The sequence below is a fragment of the Hypomesus nipponensis genome, chromosome 2 (genome assembly GCF_054491055.1).
Source record: "Hypomesus nipponensis isolate SF chromosome 2, ASM5449105v1, whole genome shotgun sequence".
In the NCBI taxonomy this organism is placed as follows: domain Eukaryota; kingdom Metazoa; phylum Chordata; class Actinopteri; order Osmeriformes; family Osmeridae; genus Hypomesus; species Hypomesus nipponensis.
Window position 1 is genome coordinate 12,696,980 of NC_140362.1, and position 22,649 is coordinate 12,719,628.

General features: G+C 45.5%; 2 protein-coding genes across 5 annotated transcripts; both read left to right on the forward strand.

Moving 5' to 3' along the window:
* On the forward strand, positions 1–9,881 carry smad10b (SMAD family member 10b). 4 transcript variants are annotated; one of them, XM_084706534.1, is made up of 12 exons: positions 1–333; positions 1,052–1,291; positions 3,500–3,674; positions 5,177–5,200; positions 5,441–5,626; positions 5,935–6,177; positions 6,429–6,530; positions 6,670–6,726; positions 6,861–7,044; positions 7,419–7,587; positions 8,001–8,139; positions 8,291–9,881. In XM_084706534.1, exons 2-12 carry the CDS (start codon positions 1,052–1,054, stop codon positions 8,500–8,502), a joined length of 1,731 nt encoding a protein of 576 aa, XP_084562660.1. In that variant the 5' UTR covers positions 1–333; the 3' UTR covers positions 8,503–9,881. The 4 variants fall into 4 exon arrangements, with proteins under 4 accessions (XP_084562660.1, XP_084562651.1, XP_084562674.1 ...); XM_084706525.1 differs by having other exon boundaries at positions 3–333; positions 1,048–1,291; XM_084706540.1 differs by lacking the exon at positions 1–333 and adding an exon at positions 1,713–1,731 and having other exon boundaries at positions 1,148–1,291.
* Positions 9,882–10,236: 355 nt separating this feature from the next.
* Positions 10,237–21,830, forward strand: syt11b (synaptotagmin XIb). Its single transcript, XM_084706569.1, has 4 exons — positions 10,237–10,482; positions 16,224–17,140; positions 18,469–18,589; positions 18,773–21,830. The coding sequence occupies exons 1-4, from the start codon at positions 10,449–10,451 to the stop codon at positions 19,081–19,083; spliced, it is 1,383 nt and encodes a 460-aa protein (XP_084562695.1). The 5' UTR covers positions 10,237–10,448; the 3' UTR covers positions 19,084–21,830.
* Positions 21,831–22,649: the final 819 nt, after the last annotated feature.

Below are 22,649 nucleotides of genomic sequence, written 5' to 3' on the forward strand. Positions count from 1 at the left end.
GCGTCTGGCGGTGAGAGAGCCGCGTCATAGTTGGCTGAGGGCCTTTCAGTCTGGAATAAAACGGGCTCAGCGATTGGCTTGATTTTTTGCCCGAGACAACTCACGCGGCCGATGTTTTCTCTTTCCTCTTTTGTTATTGCAAGCAAGCAAGCGAAATACTAGAGGCGAAGGGAACAGCAGGATGTACGAATGGACACAGAGAAGCTGATAGACTGATAACAGTCGAGGCACGCCGCGGTTGAGACACAGAGAGGGGGAAAGGGAGAGACACATTTGGAATACTTTCGAGCCTCCCCTACTTATGTCTGTTTTGTCCTGAACTGCTGTTGATTTGTAAGTAGATTCTACTATTTTTTTTTCCTATCTCGATCGCAGCAAGCATCTGTCCATGGATTGATGACAAGTTTATTTCTGGACAACAATGCACTTATTGGCCAGACAGCATGACAGTTCAAAACTCCATTTGGTCTCTCATGTCAGTCTTGTCAGTGACATGGCACACACATGACAATGCTGAACACAGTTGTAGCATGTATTTGCTATACACACAGCAAGTGTAATGTAGCGTGTTTTTAAATTATCTAACAGTTTTTACTATTTGTACTGTAATAGAGATGCTCTGTCGTCATCTCTAACTCCTAAAATAGGTTGTTTAAGTTTTTGTCAAGTCTCCAGTGCTCTAGATTCTAAACTTTAGATAGTTTGAACTTTTTCAAGCCATAGTTGTCAGTTTGGCATTTGACTGACACATGTGGGATTGATGTTTGTAAATGGAAGGCTTCTCACACATTCCCAATCAGTTGTTTCCTTCAAATCTCCTATACTTTATAATTTATGTACATAAAGGAAAGTGAACTAAATATCAGGCACTTGTCCCATCTGAAAAAATTGGCATAGCAAAAGTGAATCTCTGTGGAATCTTAGTTGATTACGTGATCTTGGAAATAAATATGAAACATTTGCCCCCGGTTTTTGTTCTCTTTACGCGCACGTCCCCCCCCATCCCATCCCCTCCACCCCATCCCCTCCACCCCCCACCCCACCAAGGGAGATGTCGATGGTGAACCCCCCCAACAGCAACGACGCCTGCCTGAGCATCGTGCACAGCCTCATGTGCCACAGGCAGGGTGGCGAGAACGAGGGCTTCGCCAAGCGCGCCATCGAGAGCCTGGTCAAGAAGCTGAAGGAGAAGAAGGACGAGCTGGACTCGCTCATCACCGCCATCACCACCAACGGGGTGCACCCTAGCAAGTGTGTCACCATCCAGAGGACCCTAGATGGACGTTTACAGGTAGAGAAACTCCTAGCTTTTCCTCAAAGGGTGAAAGTTCTTAATGTTTGTCCTGTGGGACCAGTAACATACATTCCTTTATCCCCATTGGAACTGTCTGAAGAAACATATTTTATTTCAGGTCAAACCTGGAACCTTGAATTTGATCAAACATTCAAAAAATGATCTAGAACCCAACACTATTGAAAGGGTGTACTTCCAAAAAACTTTTTTTTTTTTCTTCTTCTGAGTGCTGGATTTGGTCGTCATAATGACTTTGCTCTTTTATGTAAAAGTTCAAAAGGTCTTCTATGACATCACATTATCGACATGGCATAATGTGTATTGCATTCTGTGCTCTATGTGAGCATCTTTTATGCTCTCACTGAACATCTCTGTCATCCTTTACTTCATGAACTGCCTTGTGACCTCGCCATGACAGCATCATGAGTCTCTGTCAGGTAATGATGTCAGGATGCCACAACAACCAAATCTCATCATAGTTTTGAATCAACAAGTTCTGAGCTGCCGGAAGTTGTCATAAGATTATATAATCTAGTTGTATACAATAAGTAATCATTCGGACACATAATTATATATACTTACAACCTTTTCATTATATAACCTAATCTTAATGTTCAGATCCACCTGATTAGAGTTAGGCAGAATTAGGCAGTTCTCAAAGCATAGGGTGATAAAACAAGTGCAAAAAAAGGTTTACTCTGAATGACGACAACACTGAAACACTGCAAAGTGAAAAATAAATCCCACAAGTTTCTTACAGAGAGCGAGGGAATGAGAAAGAAGGAGACAGAAGGAGTTCCCTACCCCTCCCCCCAAGTTCCTTGAGAGGGAGAGAGAGCGAGCAAGGGAGAGAGGGAGGGTAGCGGGTTGTTTTGTCTGAGACACAGGAAAGGGGCAGGGTTAAGTTAAGCCTGTCTGTCTCGTGCATGTCTGTGTGTGTGTGTGTGTGTGTGTGTGTGCCTGAAAGTCTGGAAGAGGGAATAAAAAGTGTTCTGTCACGTGAGGGTATATTTGTTTTGACTGATATTTTGCCTTGCAGTGCCTGTGGCTGGACTCATAATGTTCAGTACCTTCACGTTGCACTCCTGTACGAGCAAGAAGAATGAGTCAGTGTGAGAATGTTCTAAAATAGCTGCCTTTCAAAATCAATGACGAGAGCGTGTGTGTGTGTGCATGTGTGTGTGTTTGCCAGTGTTCAATATAATGGGACTGGCAGTCTGCCAGCTATGGCTTTCTGTCTTCTGAAGGTCACTTGGCTGGGTGGGGGTTTTCAAGACGAAAGAATATTTGGAGAGAGAATGAAGGAAAGTTTAGAGTCTTGCTTTTTGTCTCTCTCTCTCTATCTCTCTCTCTCCGTCTATCTCGCTATCTCTCTTTCTGCCTCTATCCTTCTCTCTGTCTCTGTATTGCTTGCTATAGTACACAGACACAAATGCACATGCACACACTATGAACACAACCTTTCTCTAGTGTGGTTCAGAAAAGGTGAGACATGATGTCATTCTGTAGCTTGTTTTGTCAAATTAACCCTATCACAGCTGTTTCTGCAGACATTCTCATATCACATTGCAATTCCACTTAAGTCATTTAGGACTGCATAAATCCCATGTTTCTCAATCCCCAGCAAACACAGACACACACATAGGCACAAACACACACTAAAACACATACACACAGGGTAAATGCTATGTTTTGTCTGAACCGTGAATGCGCATGATTCACCATTGACTTCCATTGACTTCACTGGTTGTCCACCATTGACTTCACAATTGTCTCGATTTGCCATTCAGATTGGTTGAAATAGGGATGCTTTAAACTTAAAGGCTCCAAAGTTGTAGGATGTGCATACAATTTGTGCCCGAGTGTGTGAAAGAAGGAAAGAGAGAGAGAGTTTTCAACATTGATGTAAATTTCCATTCACGACCTGTTTCCCGAACCACTCCCTGTCTACCAGCTCTTTCCCTTTCTTTCTCTTCCTCTACCTCTCAGCCTCTCCTTCTTGCTCATATTCCCCCTCACCTTAATACTCAATATTGGAAGTCTCACGGGTTCTCCCCTATAGATTAGGAAGAAAGACAGACGAGGGTTGAGAGGTTTAGGGATGGGCGTTTGGATGGCCAGATGGATGTACAGTACACCCCTCCCCCACACCAAACCATCTCTACCCCCCCCTCCCCCCCTTCCTTCTTGTCTGTGTCCCTCTAGGTTGCAGGGAGGAAGGGATTCCCCCATGTCATCTACGCTCGCCTCTGGCGCTGGCCGGATCTCCATAAGAACGAATTGAAGCACGTCAAGTTCTGCCAGTTCGCCTTTGACCTCAAGTACGACAACGTCTGTGTCAACCCCTACCACTATGAGAGGGTGGTGTCTCCCGGTATTGGTACGTCCCAGCTCCGTGTGTACTTTCCCCCTATGAAAAAGGGGCCTCATTTGATGACTACTCATCAGACATGATTTGACTGGTGAAAATAAGTCCTCTTCTCCATAGCTGTACCAGTCATGTCAGGTCAGTGAAGAGAGAGACATAGAAGGGCTGAACAATTTCGGAAATTATGCTAGGCCTAATTGCGATTATATTGACCAATATCGCAATTGCGATTTAATATGCGATTTGTATGCTACTGATCTCCAGTCAGCAACATAACACACAAAGTTCAGAAAAATTAAGGAAAACATACCGCCTGTAGCCTACTTCTTCGAAAATATTTAGGTAAATCAAAGCTAAACATAGGCTAGATAATAACATGTGCATTGCACTTTCTTAACTAAAGCTAGCTAGCTACCGTTTTGGAGAAAAACAACTTGCGCTGTGGGGAACGTCGAAAATATTTAGAACTCACGCATCTAAAGGTTGAAAGAAAAAGAAACACTGTCTAAACATTTGTGATCCAGTCAGTAGCCTAACGGAAACAGTATGGCACTGACAACCATAGTGATCCTACTGAATGTGTATCACCCAGGGGCATCATATTTTTCGTGATGAACATTGTTACTGCTTTAGTAATTTCGTACAGGAATATGAAGTTAGGCTTTGAAAAATTTCGATCAGTGATCCTGTCGGGTGTTATTTGGCTTATTTGACACACTGGTGTTCAGCATTTTAGCTCTGCATCGTACATATGGTTTTGTGGTGTTTTTTTGGGGGGCCTAATTAGGTTGGTGATGTTTCCCCGTGAGGTAGCTACGTTAGCCAGGCAGGTTTTGCACAATACTTGACACTGCACAGGTTTTTTTTTAAGGCAAAATTGGCAAAGTGTCTGTAGTGTCTGGTTCTGTCGAGCCTGAGGCCATCGTACAGGTCAAGGTAAAGTGTAACATGCAAAGTTGATCCTTCGTGCAAACTGCGTTACTCTCTGTAACGTGACCAAAGTAAAATCGCAGCCTTTGCGATTACAAAATCTGGTTTTGTCACATCGCAGTATTATCGCAAATGCGATTAATCGTTCAGCACTAATTCCAAGTACACCAGGCTGACACTTTCATAGCATTTTGGTTGTGAAAGTGCAGTAGCTCTCTGAACCTTTAGCTCCCATTGACATTATTTCATTCTTTCCTTTCTGACAAAGTGACAGACAAATGTGAACGTTCACACACAAATATTCACAAACAAAGGCATGTGAAATAGTACACACACACACACTATCACTTGCCTAATATCAGCTAGGATTCCAATTAATTCCCATTGTTTCCTAAGGAAATTCAAGATATATTCAAAGTTATGAAAGTAAATATGCATTTATTTCAAGTAGCCAGTGTTTAAAGTATGCTAGCCAGTTACAGTATTGACTAAACTGTTTAGTCTGGCCAAAACCTCAATGTTGTCATGCGGAATGTAGCTAACCACCTTTTCTTCTGTCTCGTCTCCCGGTCACAAACCAAAAGTTGGTCTCAGCATTCAGAATGCAGGTGAGTATTTTCCTTTTGGTCTTTTTGCTTTTAGCGTGGAATGTAGTTGTAAAATATATGCCAGTTATTATACATAGAGAGAGTACTTTTTATTTTTATCTCAATAAAAATGTCTCTCTCATTCTCATAGAGTACTTTTTATTTTTATCTTAATAAAAATGTCTCTCTCATTCTCTTTTTTTTCTCCCTCTTCCTCCTAATCTCTCTGCCTTCCTGCCTGCCCCCCCCCCCTCTATCCAGGCCCCCCAGGTCGACTGATAAAAGAGGAGTACATCCAGGACTGCATCCAGATGGACCTGCCCCCCAGGATGCCTCCCCAGCCTGAGCGCTACAGCCAGCCTCTGCCGCCGCTGCAGATGCCCCCGGAACCGCCCCGCGCCCCCCTGCCCATTACCCTGTACCCCAGCATGCCCCTCTCTCCGCCAGGTAAGACTCTAAGGGCTAGCCCCCTTAGGACTTCACGGGTGTTCACTGAGACAGACGAGCATACAAAAAGATAAATAGCAGGAGAAAAAAAAACAACGGTAAAAAACTACGTTCGGACGGACAAAATGAAAAAGAACTAGACAGTTTAGGAGGCCGAGAGACCGTTTGGTGTGGCGGCGCTGTGAGACGTCGAATTGTGTGAGAGGGCACTTGTTTAACGGACTCCACTGTCCTGTACTTGCCAAATCCTATTGCATCACCAAGTCTGGCCTACATCTTACGACATTCGCCTTCACTCGCCCCTCCAGTCAGCAGTTCCATGATGGGCGGGCCCATGTCCGTGGGCGGGCACGGGGGAGGAGGTGAGGGCTTGCTTCAGATCGCCTCCCCACAAAGCCAAGGCGCCACGTCGCCCCCCACCACCCCCACGCACGGACCTCCGCCGCCCTGCCGGACGCCGCACACCCCCCGCCCACCCCAGCCCCCGACCCCGCACACCCAGCAGAGCGACTACGCAGGCGGCCCCCAGCACACCCAGGGCTCCTACCACAGTGAGTGGTGATTTGCAGGGATCTTTAGGGACACCTTTAGGGACTTATATGGCTCATCGGGGATCCATGTGGATCACAATTGGATAGTTTGAATAGGTCTCCAGGCCTTATACCTGTTTATCATGTCACCCTTTAAACAGTGTTTTGTCATTAATTCAAAGCACTAGGACCTAGGAAATTAGGAGAGTTGGAAAACACCATGAGTGTGGTCTTCTCACGTGATCCCTCTCTACTTTCTTCTGACCCAACAGCAACCTGGACAGGCACCAGCACGGCCTCCTACACCCCTGTAGGACCCCAGCATAATGGGCGGAGCCACCAGCAACCGCCACTGCACCACCCCAACCGCTTCTGTATGTCCACTGACTTTAGGAAACGACCAAACACAGCCATAGTACTGGGGCGTTCTTGGGAAATGTAGTCCTTTCTTAATTCTGTCAGGAACACGACAGTCTGTTGTCTGCTAATAGTGTGTTCTGTTTTTCTTCAAAGGGTCTCAGCAACATCACTCTTCTCCTGCCTTTCCTCAGCCTGTCTCCAACCATCCAGGTAACACACACACACACTTGAAAACGCACATGCACACTCACACCCTCCTGCCTCGTGTGTGACGGTCAAGATATGGAAGTAAGATGATCTGACCGCTGTTCTCCCATCATCATCCACCCCACGCTGTCCTGCAGGCCCGGAGTTCTGGTGCTCCATCTCCTACTTTGAGATGGACATCCAGGTGGGGGAGATGTTTAAGGTGCTGGCCAACTGCCCCGTGGTCACGGTGGACGGCTACGTGGACCCGTCTGGAGGCGACCGCTTCTGCCTGGGCCAGCTCAGCAACGTGCACCGCACCGACTCCAGCGAGAGGGCCAGGTCAGGACTCCAGGCAGCCGGTCAGGGATACTCACAGTCGTTGACGACCGTAGCATATCATTCCTGTTAGAAAGGGATTGGAAATGGTTTGAATCGGTGATAGACGCTACAGTAGTTTACATGTAAAGCTATCCATATTTTTCACATTACTTTTGACGTTTTAGTCATTTAGCAGATGTTTTCATCCAAAGTGACGCACAAGTAGTGGAAATAGTAAGTCCATATGAGCAACTGAGTTGATTGTTACTAACATTGTAAATAGAGAGACTCTAAATTCCATCAAGACTGAAAACATATTAAACAAATACTGTGCTATATACCAAATACTCTGTAATGTCACATACTTAAATCTGTCTACCTGTGTTTACCTCAAGGCTCCACATTGGGAAGGGGGTCCAGCTGGAGTGTCGCGGTGAGGGCGACGTGTGGATGCGTTGCCTTAGCGACCATGCCGTTTTTGTCCAGAGCTACTACCTGGACAGGGAGGCGGGGCGCGCGCCGGGCGACGCCGTGCACAAGATCTACCCCGGGGCATACATCAAGGTCAGAGGATAGAGGGAGGAGGGAGGAGGGAAAGAATAGATAGAGGTGGAGATAACTGTAGTTGACAAGTCACTAGCCACTGAACTGATGTTCTGGAAAGTGGCAGTGGGATCCACTTTTGTATTTTATTTTATTGAGACTAATAACATGCTAATAAGCCTCATGAAGTTCACGTTTACATTTTGTCAATTCTTTTTTCATTTGAAATCAAACGGGAACATAGAACTTGAGCATCGAATGTGGGACTTGAATATGTTGAATATATTGACGATAGGACTCACACACAACTCTCACTCGCCCGCTACATCGTATGTTCAGCGCTCTCCATGTCCCACTCTACTGCACGCACGTCCATCCCTCCTTCCTCGTTCCCTCTCACTTCCTCCTCCCTCCTGTCCTCCGCCCCTCCGCAGGTGTTTGACCTGCGTCAGTGTCACAGGCAGATGCAGCAGCAGGCGGCCACGGCCCAGGCTGCGGCTGCAGCTCAGGCGGCTGCAGTAGCGGGGAACATCCCCGGGCCGGGCAGCGTGGGCGGGATCGCACCGGCAGTCAGTGAGTCACGCCTCTCTGTCTCTCTGTCTATCTTTTCTCTACTTCAGCTTTTGCAGTGTCACACGACATCCTTTCCTCTTCTCTCTCACTCACTCACTCACTCACTCACTCTCGCACGCTCGCTCGCTCCATCCTCCCCTCTCTCCCCCAGGCCTCTCGGCGGCGGCGGGGATAGGGGTGGACGACCTCAGGCGTCTGTGCATCCTGCGGCTGAGCTTCGTGAAGGGTTGGGGCCCCGACTACCCGCGGCAGAGCATCAAGCACACCCCCTGCTGGGTGGAGGTTCACCTACACCGCGCTCTGCAGCTCCTGGACGAGGTGCTCCACACCATGCCGCAAGCCGACCTCGGCCAGATCAACTGAGGAGGGTTTGGCGTGTGAGTGGGAAGATGTGCGTCTGTGACGCGTCATGAGGGGAGATGACTGTCCGCTAAGCATCCAGTTTACTTTTCTCCACAAAACCCTTCTGTACATGGTTACAAAGATTATATTTTTTGAGTCTCTCCTCTGGTGGAGAAATATCCAGCAGCTTTAATATCTGGAATGAGGACCAACCCTGTTCAGGGAGACAAAAGGATAAGTGCTGCGTTTGGAGCTGTAATGCTGCCTTGATTATAGTGCCACTGAGCCTAACTGGTTTTTAGAGTGTCAAAGGAATGCTGCTGACCTGGAGCTTCCATTAGATCTGTCTGTTCAACACTCTGTAGTTGCTGGGACAATAGGGATGATGATAATAACTGGTGCGGTCATGGAATGAATTAGATATGGCACTTCTCCACCTTGAGTTGAATGTGCTGAATCATTTATACAGATAAACAATCAAATCACCTTCAAAACAATTAATCTAATCAGTCTGACTTACCAGTCTGTGAGAAGAATGGGCACTGTGTTCTCTCAATCTATGACTCACTCCAAAGCAAAGTACAGTTTTCTGGCACAAGGTATTTTATGTCTAAATGTATTATCTCCCTATGTTAGTACTCCCGATGTTCCTCTGGCTAATTGTTGTTCAAGTTCAGACATGGATTTCTTGAAGACATCTAACAATTTATCAGTAGATATATCTCATAAATAGAATACAGATGTGGAGCTATAGAGTGTGAACTTCCAAAGATAGCCTAAAGACCCAAACTGTTTGAGTGGGTTTCCAAACAAATAATACATTGCTACAACCAAAGGCAACCAATGATACAAATTAGGTTGTAATTGACAATCATATGTAAAAAGAGAGACATCTAGTGGGCAATTTGAGAGTTACTACATAGCGTTGGAAACATACTAAAATTGATTGCACCATCTTCTTGCTCTTTCAAAATCTAAAGCCAAATGGTTTGTTGACAAAATGTACTATTTGTACTGTGTGTATCTCATTTAGCTTGACTTGCCTTCGGAAATACAGTTTTGCCTTATGTAATGTGGGAAATAGTTCAGAATGTAAGCGTCTATACTGTATGTGCCTTGAAGTTATTTATTTTTTATGTTATAGTGTTATTTTAGTGCAGCTGCTTGCTTATTGCCTTTACATGGTACACATGTGTAGTGTGGTTCTTGTAAATCAAATAATAAAGATAGCAAAATGATTAAAAGTGTATCATCAGCTGAAATACCTGCTGGAAGTCAGTTGTCTATTGATTGTAATTCGTTTAGTTTAATTTAAAATATAGTGTGCTACTAAACATTTGCATTGATTTGTAAACGGTGTCTGCACCTCATTACTATGACTGTTTATTAAAATGTAAACTTTTCAATAATATTTAATAGAGCTTCTCATGCTGTCCTGACTTGACTTGTTGTTAGAATGTGGGTGGCAAACTGGGTGTGTAAAATGTCTTGTCCGTCATCGTTATGGAGAGTGTTTAGCTCGCTAGAAAAAGAAAACAAATATTCTTAGGGATAAAAACGCACTTCAAAAATGGTCAGAAACGGAAAAAGGTGCATAGGAGAACAGACTCATTGACATTATCCAACAACACTGTTAAATACGTAAAATTCCTACGCAACAAGAGGGCGGGTCTAAAACCTCCGCTGTCATCGTGAGTACCAGTCTCCAACACCACGCAGCCTCCCTCGCAACATCCGAGATAGAGCATCATTGCGCTTCGGGCTGGGATCGACGAATAGTGAAGTGAAGACAGGCCTAGGTTAAAAACATAGGAGCTTGTTTATGGAAATATTTGTGTTAATGTCGACGATTTAATCGTTGCTCGTTCTCTATGGATATAAAATAGGCACTTGGAAGCCTTGTATTCTTGTTAATCTGTTCCTTTTATCCGGGGCTGTCAGGGGCGCATCCTGCGCCGATTCTCAAAATGGCTGAGATTACTGAATTACGACCCACATATGGTAAGTACAAGGCCTTATTCTGTTTTATTTGACAACATGTTTTTATTGTGTGTGATTATATTTAATGTTTGTTAAGATTTTGATTATGAATGTGTGTAGTTCGATGTGTATACGTCTTGTTGGAGATGTTATGGTGCCCTAGAGCTCCAAACAGATGTTTGTTTTTTCAGGATTATTGCAATGTTATAAAATAATATATTGTCAGTTAATTGGTAATTTAGTCTTTGTTTACTTTAACGTAAACATATCGTCTTTGGCGTAGGCTATATGATATGCAGCCTATCCTACTTATTGACATGAAAGCTAAATTGAATATTTTTCCATTTAATTACACGTTTAGGCCTATGTGAAACAAATTTGTTTCAACAGACCTTTGCAGAAAAATTAAAAGCAAGTGATAGAAAAGGCTAACACGGCCTGTTTTCGAGTGCTTCTCTGCCATGGCCTCCAATGTGCGTTAACGAGGGACAGGGTGGATCGGTATGACGTGATGTCTATTCCCGATCAGCGCCTACTCGTTCCTTTGTTTTTGTCAAAGCAAACACCCCGGAAATGGGAGGTTTGCCAAACAGTTGACCGTTCCTAACATTTCTCTTGGTTAACCACTTACGTAACCTGCGGATCCCTAGGAGCAAGTCAGACGGATGCGAATCAATTCGTTCAATTGAATAGAACGGTGGCAGGTTATACAACAGACTCTACCTTAAGTCCTTTAACACAAACGATCCTTGATCAGTGTTGTTTGGATCAGCCTAGTCTGTCTAGTTTATTCAATTCAATTTGATTAGAAGAGGTGTGGCATGACAGACAAGTCTTCCCAGGCGCCTTTGACCTGTGTGACCTGAGTGCGTTGAATATGACACTGAATGGTAACCTTGGCATCAGAGTATTAGAAGTATTAAATATCAATGGTAAATCACACATTTAAATGTAGGGACCCCAAAGGAGTGGAGTTTCTTCATCTATCACCTCCCAGTCAAATGATTCCTATTCTGGGGTCTATTGATAAACCTTCCCAGATGAGGGTTTATTTATTCATCCCCACCTCACCGACATTTAAAAAACATTACTGTCCACGTGCTGTGAGCAAGTCCTAAGGTGACCAACCCTGGGTTTATCATGCACAAGAGGTTGCAGGTCGGTAATATATGCACACACATGTTTCCTGGCAGGCTTGATTCCAGATTAAAATGTCAAGTGCATCTGGACCTTGAACTATCTAAAGACCTCATTACCGATAGAGAGTGGTCACTCATTTCAAACAGGCTCAAGAGAGGCAGTTTCATAATTAAGTGTGGCTGTACAAACCAACATGTTGTTTCTGTCACTGAAGTTATGTAAACTGTGGTGACATGTCCCTCTACTGAGTCACATTGGTCCTTATGTTCCCTTTCATATTTGGGTGAATCAAGGTTGACCTCATATTGCTATTATTCCACATTTACTCAATCTATTAATCCAGTTATTAATCACTTAGTTATGAAGCAGCTTCAATGACAATAATGCAATGTAAGTAAAAGACAAGAACAGTATCTAAATTGAGTTTCATGTTAGCTTCTAGTACTTCAATCAAATTAAGTGTATAGCGTGGCTCACCCAACCATGCAAGTTATTAAAAGTCGTGTAAGCGGACTTCTAACCCAGCTTACTGTCCCAATATCTCCTCTTAGTTGCCCATGCAACTTGAAGATTAAAGCAACCGATTAAGTCACATCTGGTCCACACTGAATCTGTGTTGTGCAAATCAGCAGCATCTCCTACACTCAGCATTAAGATGCAGCCCCACTGCCAATGCAGACAGACTGTCTCTCAGTCATTCGGTACCCTGCTGTGTGGATGCCATTCTAGCCTACCGGCGCTGTAGTTCCCAGGCTGGCATGGTGCAGTGTGAATGGGATTGATGCAGTGCCGGCTAGTGCCAGGAAGACTTAGGCTAGCTACTTCAAAGTCGTGATGACTGAGTGAAAATATAGTGCATCTGTATTCAACCTACTCGATTCCTTAAACAGGTACACAATGGGGAAGTGATTTAGCTCAAGCGTAGCGATTATACAACATTTTGAGATTTAAAGGGACGGTTTCTCTACCTCGTCTGGCAAAGTGGAATTAAATTGAGCTGTTGTTTTCCTTTAGCCATCTGTTGTGTAGATTCCTCTATCATTAGAAGGAATTGCTAATCTTGGTATCAAATGAGTGGGGAAGACTGACAACATCTAATTAGAAGGGCGGACTCACCCTTTAAATGCAATCCCTGAGCTTGGCTATCAGCCAATCCATGGCTGATCAGTCTGATCAAAGAAACCGTTTGGATGATTCCGCAAGCTTCTACTTGCATGGTTGAATGTCTACAGACCTGCAGTGCATTTTCAAAACACAATGTACAATTCCTTGCTGGAGGAGCCAACCCCCCCCCCCCCACACACACACACACACACACACAAACAAAAACACAAACACACCATACCCACTTTTCAACTACTCAGGGTGTAAGACCACTTCACTAGACAGCATGACATAATCAGACTCTAAGAAGGCAAGAGTGATTCTCCCTCACAGCAGTTCACATTACAGGGGCCTGACTAATCTGGAAGAACAAACAAACCCTGAATTTGTAAATCTTTGCAGATTTACCTAAGATTGCCCTCCAGTCATTGTCAAATGAGACTTCAAAGTAGAATTTTTCAAGGAGCCACCTGCCATTGGGCTTTCTTCAATTTCGATTGAAGTCATCCATGACAGCGCATATTGTACGTTTTTGTGCTCCGCTACAGTGGGTTTGCATATTTATGTAAATCGTACAATTTCACAGATTCTTTTGAACTCCATCTCATCTATCTGTTGTAGCTGCATTTTGTCAAGCCTTCTACAGCCTCCAAAATACCCTTGAGAATTTATGATGCACAGATCCTTTTGGTACACCTTTACCTAGCCTATGTGACTGTGAGGTTGGATCTAAAACAACTTTATCCACGAGTATTACGCAACAGAAGGGGGATACATTTTTCACTGTATCTTTTGCATTTCAATCCCTGTGTCCTGTTCTTTGGGTGGCTATACATTTGGAAATGAGGAAATGTATCATTACAGAATACATCTAGCTTAGCTGGTTACTCAAAATACTCCATTTGAAATCATTTCCTCTTTATTTGAAGTCCTTAATGACAATAATTTACACAACAAGATAAAAACACAGATACACATATTATGAATGAAAATCTGGATTCAAATGTTTTCAACTATGTATATTAAATTAAATATGTACTGTCTTCAAAGGATGGACCTTCCCTTTTACCCCTTGAGAACATATTGAGTTCAACCCAGTTTGATGTTGATTTCATGGGAAATTGAGCGAATAAGAGACACCAGGGTACTGCCATTCGCCCCGAGGGTGTGTTTCTAAGCAACGGGCTCAGCTGGCTTTTGAGCTACCTCAAAAGTCTGACATCATCCTTCTGGTATTTCTACCCAGAATGCTAGTGGCCAATAACAGGAAGGAAGGGCACAATCCTTTGTTTGAAGACAGACAGTTGAAAGAGCGAGAGGGGAAAGAGGCAGACAAAAAAGACAGACCGCTAAAGAGCTAGAGAGAGAGAGGGCGGGAGGGAGGGAGAAAGATGGTGTGGTCTCTCGGGTGTCTTGTGTATTTTGTGTGGGCACCGGCCGCTGTGTATGTGGTCGGATACACAACTGTAGCCATGGGTGCATTTGTGTGTGTGTGTGCCAGCCAGCATGGGCACAGATAGTGACATGCTCAGACGGCCTACACAGCAATGCCCCCCGGGTGCTGTGCATGGCAACAATGCATCTCTTTATCCATGCTCGCCCAAACAAAAGAACCTCTCCTTCACTCTTTCTCTCTGCTCTTTCACTCCCTCTCTCTCCTTCTCTCTCTCTTTCATTTTCACTCCACCTCTCTATTTCTCTCTTTCCCTCTCCCACTCGCTCTTTCTCTCCAAACTCCGCTCCTCTCCCTCTATCTCTCTCTATCTCTCTGTCTGTCTCTCTCTCTCTCTCTCTCTCTCTCTCTCTCTCTCTCTCTCTCTCTCTCTCTCTCTCTCTCTCTCTCTCTCTCTCTCTCTCTCTCTCTCTCTCTCTCTCTCTCTCTCTCTCTCTCTCTCTCTCTCTCTCTCTCTCTCTCTCTCTCTCTCTCTCTCTCTCTCTCTCTCTCTCTCTCTGACTGACTCTCTCTCTCCCCCTCTCTTTCCCTCTCCCACTCCCTCCCATTCTCTTACTCTGCTCCCTCTTCCTCCAACCCCTCCCCCAGGCCTGGCGCAGTCTTCCTGAGACTGGTCCGCCGGGTCCCATTACAGCTGGGATCAGCACAGTCAAACCAACCCCCCTCGGGTGAAGAGCACCTCACACATGCACTGATGGTTGAACTGCACAGGCACTTAGGTACACAACAAATGCATTATGACCACTGAAGATGCACGGGTGTATCGACTGAATCGTCATTACTTCCCATTATTGATCCGAGAAAATGTGCGGGTGTGTTTAGTCTATCAGACAGTGCAGGCTATAAGGTAAGCCATTACACTAGACCAGGGCGTGTCTCACTGAGCACCGCGTCTGGTAAACCCTAGTGTGTGTGTGTGTGTGTGTGTGTGGGGGGGGTAGATTGAGTGTGTGCATGTGCACTGATGCGTGTGTCCATATGTCTGTGCATGTGTTTGTGGGTTTGTGACTTTGAGCGTATGTAGGTCTCTGTGTGTGTGTTACCAGGTCTGTGTGTGTGTGTTACCAGGTCTGTGTGTGTGTGTTACCAGGTCTGTGTGTGTGTGTTACCAGGTCTGTGTGTGTGTGTTACCAGGTCTGTGTGTGTGTGTTACCAGGTCTGTGTGTGTGTGTTACCAGGTCTGTGTGTGTGTGTTACCAGGTCTGTGTGTGTGTGTTACCAGGTCTGTGTGTGTGTGTTACCAGGTCTGTGTGTGTGTGGGAGGCTCGGTCTCACTCTGATTGGTATGCTGCCCAGCTGTGTGCTCACCTCCTTATTACCCTCAGAGAAAGACCCACACGGCCATATTGGCTTTCCAGACAGATACTCTTTCCTCCTTTAACTACCTCATCAGTCAAGAAATAACCAGAGACTCAGACTCCATTCCATTAGCTCAGGAAAGTGGTTCAGAACCAGTTTATCGTTCCTTGTCAGTTACAATAAACTCAACAAAATGGAGGTTAAAAAGCTGTAATCCTATCATTGCCACCGTGGGCTGAAGCAGCCATATTCAGAGACAGCAACCACTAGCAGTTTCAGAATTTCCCAAAACAACGTCTTGAATTGCGTGCCATCTGCACGCCACTCAGGAGGCGTGGAGTGGCTGTGCATGGCTGTCTTCACCTCAGTGTGTTGCTGTGCCGGCTGCTGTTGCGTCAAGCTGCAGTCACGATGATGAGTCACTGCGGAGTCACGCTTAATGAGCCTGAAATACGCCTAATGAACACTCGAGAGGGACAAAATGACATCAGTGCGTTTTGGGTCACACTGTGTCACTGCTCCCTGCAAACAGTACATTCTCTTCTCTTCCCATTGCGAGTGTCCTATCGCAAGTCATAATCGGTGATGGTATTTTAACGGGCTGTTGGTGATGGTACTTGGACGTGTCATTGGTTATTTTGTCAACCACACCGTGTCTGATGGTTGGCTCATGTTTTGCTGGATCCCATTGGGCTGTAGATGGTGTACCAACGTTGATCTCTCTCTCTTTCTGTCCTTCTTTTTGGTCCTCTCTCTCCATTCCCAGACATGTCGCCGGTGCTGGCCGGCTTCATCGGAGCCGGGGTCCTGGTCATCGCTGTGGTGATGCTGGTCCTCTTGTGGACCTTCTGCCAGCGCCGCTATATCCGGGCGTCGGGCCGCTACAAGCTCCACGGCGACCGCTACTGCGACTCGGCCGAGGACCCGCCCTACAAGTTCATCCACATGCTGAAGGGCATCAGCATCTACCCAGAATCCCTCAGCAGCAGCAAGAGGATAGTCCGGGTGGGGCGGCGGGCCGGGTGGCAAGGGGAGCGCGACCGGGAGAGGGGCGCCGGCGGCCGCGGGATGGTCCTGGTGGACGCTGAGAACAACGTCCTGGACGCCCAGGCGCAGCTCCAGATGAGCCACCTGGTGCCCCCTGCTGGTCAGCCCCGGGTGGAGCGAGCTCTGCCCGTCCGCGCCGACTACTGCTGCCTGGAGAGCAGCTCGGCCAGCAGCAGTGAGAACAGCAGCAAGACCGCGTCGCCGTTCACCCCCCCCGCCGCCGCCGAACCCGAGCCCGAGGTCAACCTGGGCACGCTCAGTCTGGCCGTGGACTACAACTTCCCCAAGAAGGCCCTGGTGGTGACCATCGTGGGCGCGCAGGGCCTCCCCGCCGTGGACGAGCAGGCGGGCAGCTCCGACCCGTACGTGAAGATGACCATCATGCCGGAGAAGAAGCACCGCGTCAAGACCAGGGTGCTGAGGAAGACCCTGGAGCCCGTGTTCGACGAGACCTTCACCTTCTACGGCGTGGCTTACAGCGCCCTGCCTGAGCTCACACTCCACTTCCTGGTGCTCAGCTTCGACCGCTTCGCCCGCGATGACGTCATCGGGGAGGCGGTGGTGCCCATGGCGGGCTTGGACCCCAGCACGGGCCGGGTGCACATCACCCAGAAGATCAGCAAGAGAAATGTGCAGGTGAGAGAGGGAACAGGGGAGGGGCGTTCTAACTACCCAAACACCGGGAAGTTTAGTACTTACCAGAAAGACTATTAGAAGCTTAGAAGGTCAAAGTAAAAGTATCTAAGGAATGGAAGGTACCTTCCAGACACCTTATTCAACCAAAAGTGTCTTCTGCGCACATTGCATCTACTCCAGACCAACTGGGAAGTGGGAAGTGTCAGAAAGGGACGAAATGAATCATTCAATTGTGTATTTGTTTCGGGGGAGATCCGGTGATGTGACGTTGTTCAGAGACAGTAAGGAAACACTGACACACGTGTCCTGGTGTTACAGTGGCAGGTCTGCTTATCTACTACCGCCACACTGTGACGTATGTACTTTACAGTTGAGAGGCATGTCAACGGACGCTCACTCACTCTCTCAGGCTACACTGGGTAACACCCTGCATGAGGCCAAGCGTTTTTTTTAAGGTCACGACATGCCAAAGGGGAGTTATTTCAAGGCAGGGGGAGAGTCATGTGAATTCGCATGAATAACACCGCACACACAGCGGATGCCGCAATAGATGCGTCTTGTACAAGATGTAGACAAGCTCTGCACAAATACGTGTGCATCAACACACATGTACACGCACACACGCGCACGCACGCACAAACCTGGACGCAGTGCAGCACACTGGGAGAGGCCTGACGGGAAGGTCAATGTCTCTGTATGGATTCAGGCCTCGTGAAAGTCTTAACTGCTGCCAGGCCGAGGAGACATACATAAATCCTTCATGTTATCTCAGGCCGCAGCCAGCCATCCATCAGAATGGCAAGGCCAACCAGCCAATCCCTCACAGAGTCGCCATTATCACCGCCCGCTTTATCATCATGGCGATGCACGTGTTTATCGTTGTGTGTGTGTGTGTGTGTGTATGGAGCTGGGACCACTCCCTTCGTCCCAACTGTGTGCATATGTGTGTGTTTTATTGTCAGTGACCTTGTTTATCATCACCACAACGCGTGTGTGAACCGTGATCAAAAGCGAATTCATGGCATAACCGCTCACTGTCATTACGGGGATGTGGCTCCACGTGACAAGCACTCGAGTGTCAGTGACATTGGTCCTTGTTGCGTTGTGCGGTTCCCAAACGTGACCATGCAATTTGTGTGAATAAGATCCTCCTGTTGTGGACATTTTTTTTTATAACAATCCGTGCATAAAGAAACAATTTGGTTGATTCCTGCAGAAGTCCTCGATCATGATAATATGAAACAAAAAGGGCTGGGTCAGCCGACAAACTCAATATCTGCTTGTATCATGTGACTCATATACAGTATGTGAACTGTGTTTCTCTGCAGTGTGAGAGCCGTGGGGAGCTGCTGGTCTCTCTGTCCTACCAGCCGGTCTCCCACCGCCTCAGCGTAGTGGTCCTGAAGGCCAGACACCTGCCCAAGATGGACATCACCGGTCTCTCTGGAAGTGAGTAAACCCCCTAACTTGTTAGATTCTTGCATGTGTATCATGCACACTTGTATTCGGACGGCAGTTGCATCGAATTGTAACAAAATACGTCTCGGTTCAGCTGCGATCGCAGTTCCCAATGAACGCTCTTTCGAACGCATCCTCGTCTGACCTTGTCCTCGTTCCCTCCGTCTCTCTCAGACCCCTACGTCAAAGTCAACGTGTTCTACGGCCGCAAGCGCATCGCCAAGAAGAAGACGCACGTGAAGAAGTGCACCCTCAACCCCGTCTTCAACGAGTCCTTCATCTACGACGTCCCGCCCGAGCTCCTGCCCGAGATCTCCGTGGAGTTTGTGGTGGTTGACTTCGACCGCACCACCAAGAACGAGGTGCTGGGCCACCTTCCCCTGGGCCTGCACAGTCCTTGTGTCTCTGGAGCCGCCCACTGGCGAGAGGTCTGCGAAAACCCTCGCCGGCAGATCTCCAAGTGGCACAACCTCAGCGAATACTAGTGTCTCCCCCCCCCCCCCCCCCGTTCACACTCCGCACGCACCTGTAAACCAGCGGTGTTACTCGTGCACACGTGGGGCGGTGGAAACAGGGACATCTTGCTGAGAGAGTGCTGAGAGCTTCTCCTCCTGCTACACGTTCTCCTCGGTAAAAACACACAGCAACAAGTTGAAAAACATTCCTAGTGGGACTTGTACAGTGGACTTTCCAGTGGTAACAATGACTGAGGTCAATAATAGAATTGAGTCAAAGAATGATTGATTTACGCTCACACGCAAACATACATACAGGCGGCAAAAATGGCAGACGAAAGATGCACAAACTTACAAAGCTAATGAAAGTAATTCGAAGAAAAAAAATGGTTATAGACCAAAATACGATCATAATTACACACTCAAGACTGTTATGAATTCAAAATTGTTGTGGGGAGGAGGAGGATGCAACCTACGCAGAATAAAAAAAAAACAGTTTTCCATCCTCCCGTTGCAATTGTTGTCAAGCGCATGTGTGTCTGAAAAAAGAAACTAATATCACCAAATCAACTCAAGGATCTAGAGGTAAATTGCTGGCATTCATCCTTAGAAATCCTCTCTTCTTTCTTTGAAAAGGAAGATGTTTTCAACGATTCCCTATTGCTTTCCCTCTTTCAGTAAGGACCAAAAGGGACATTTAAATTCCTCGCCAGTGAGTCATTTGAAGTAACTCAAAACCTTGTCATAATGTTTTCGAGAAGAATTGCAACTGTACTACAATTGATGACATTTACATACAGTATCTGGCATGCTCTCCACCTTACATGTGAATCTTTTAAATCCATTGGGCTGCTTGAAAAAAAAGATACATGTGGTTTCACTGCTAAGAATGCTCATGCAAAGTGATATGGTGTTTGGATTGAAATTATACTGTAACACACAACATCAACTACATGAACAGTTAAACCATGAAAGGTACACATACAATGACATGAAATATGACACCTTGCCCATTCAAAGACATTGATATCAAAGTGCATTTAACTGTTTAAAGTGGCAGCAGCAAATAACTACAGTATCCCACAGCAACAGATTTCTTAAAATTCCTGAATGCTAATTAGCAGCTTGTAGTGGCAGGAAATATTTCAGGAAAGTCACTGATATTATTGTAAAATATTGTTTTGACATGAACAATTGTGAGAGGTTGTCTGAAGTTACTGTACTCAATTGTAGCCTTTGCTGACATGCATTTCTTATTCTATGTCATATGTTTTGGATTATGATGACAAGGCACAAACTGTAATATACCATTAGTATAACGTAACTATAATATTGGAGGTAAACGTTTTCTCTCTCGCTCTCTCTTTACCAAATAATGTACATATTTGATTATTGTAAGGAAAATTGATGTATTTCAATGTTCTCTACTCTGACATGCAGAAGTAAACTGTTGAAAAGAAAAATGGAATAGAAGATGGTACTATATTGGCACGATCAATGTTGCAATCTGTTATTCTAAAACCCATTAACTTGAGTGTTAATTGCTATTGCTACTTCGGTTCATTCTAATAATATAGGCTACTGTACATAGGACATGCGAAAGGCATTTCGCTGAGCAAGATTTAACATTACCTGCTGAAGACCCTCACTGAATGGTGCTCAGAAGTTCTGTTGCGCAACAGGTCACAGTTATTTTTGCTGTTTGTTATGAATTCAGTGTCAATAAAAAGATAGAAGGCCGAAAGGGAACTCAAATCAGACAGATTAGGTAGAGTACGCTGTTGAGTGATGCACAAAATGATAGTGTGGAGTCAAAGGCCAGTGCTTAGAATAGTGAGTGTTGCGTGCTGTAGCAGGGATAGAGACAGGTTATGGACACTGGGGGACTGCTTGGCCATGCTCAGAAGCAGAAGGGGAAGACACAGGTGGGCGAACACTGCCTACCTGCGTAGCTTTGCTAAGCTGATGGAGAATCAGATGGATAGCTATAGTCTCTAGCCCAAGCCAACGCCCATTGAAACTTTCCGGAAAAGCTATTTTCTTTACATGTGAACTCTCGATATTTCACCTACCCTCCTCTCCCCTTCTTGTGGTTGTTTATCCTTGTTTCCTTTCATCACCCTATTTGAACTCTCCGGAAATGTCAGATGACTAAACTTGCCCAGACACGTATAACACAGTCTAATTGATTTTGCGCTTCGACTTCATAACTGGTGTGCCATAAATGTCATTATGGCCGCCGGAGCTAGAGAGAGCAGTTTGAGGCCGTAGCATTTTCTGCAGTGCAGTGTGAAAGATTGGCTGTCAGAAACTGGATGGAATGAAGTGATCATCCTAAAGAGCCCATGCTAGACATGAGCGCGTACTCCTTCACGAAGCAGAAGAAAGGCAGAAGGCCATCCTGTTGGGATTCTATAAAGGCTGCCCTGTTTGACAGCTTTCTATTTTTTTGCCGCTGCCACCAGCTTTTTGAATCCACTCCTTTTTCTCAGCTTAATCAAAATTGTGATTAATCATCTGTTTAGCATAGGGCCTACCATATTTTAAACGACGATTAAGACAAACATCTTGAAGCAAACAAAAAATGTGACTGTTGTTTGAACATTTTCTTTTACAGCATCTTCTTTCCAAGTATGAAGGTCTACTATGTAATGAAGCAATGTCAATAACTCAAACTGCTGTTAAAACTGTCCTGACCTATATGCTGAGTATAGTACACAGATGCTAACTTGTGTGTTGGTTTTGTTAACACTCATTGAACGTGAAATAAAAAGATAGACACCAACATTTTACTGTTTTCTTGGAAGTTGAATAGCATGCAAGCACGCAGCCGACTCTGTTTCTTTCACACACAGGCACTCCTCAATAACATCTGAAGTGAGATTCAGGCCAGAGTAGTAGAAACTGATGTTGAGACAAAACAATGTAGCAGCTAGTATCCTTGAGACAGAGGAATCTTTGAAAATGAAGCCCTGTAGGCTGTACATTCCAAGACACACATACTAGGATGGATGCAATGTCATAGTTAGTAGCCAAACGGATGACCAGAACTTTTTGACAAAATACTGATGACTGAATTAGAATTCAATCCACTTTGTATTAATAGAATAATCAGAATTGATCATGTATGACATTATTATATCTTTCATTACTTTGCAAAGACCAAGCGAATAATTTTGTAAAACATTCTGGAAGATTCTTTCTAATGACCTCAGTTCACAAGTTGGCTAAAACAAAGGTAGTAAACCAATTGAAATGTCAACCGTCACATTTTGGGATTTTCCACTCTGCGCTCAGTTGTTCATTCATGTTTCCAACCCATTTATTTTACAGGCCATGATACTGGATCATCTGTGTGATGCATGAATGACTTGTGCCCCAAACCTGCCTCTTGCCATCTTAAATTGATGTGCATGTTTTACTATTGAACATCAGGTTTTATGCCAGTGTACGTTTCAAACCTAGACATTTTGAGAAAGGTTTACAGTTGAAAAGGTATTACATTCCTGCTTGACCTTGAGAATAATTAGACCTACATCGGCCTGGAATTCATGCTTCTGTGACAATTCCGACAAACATTTAGTCAGCTGACCACT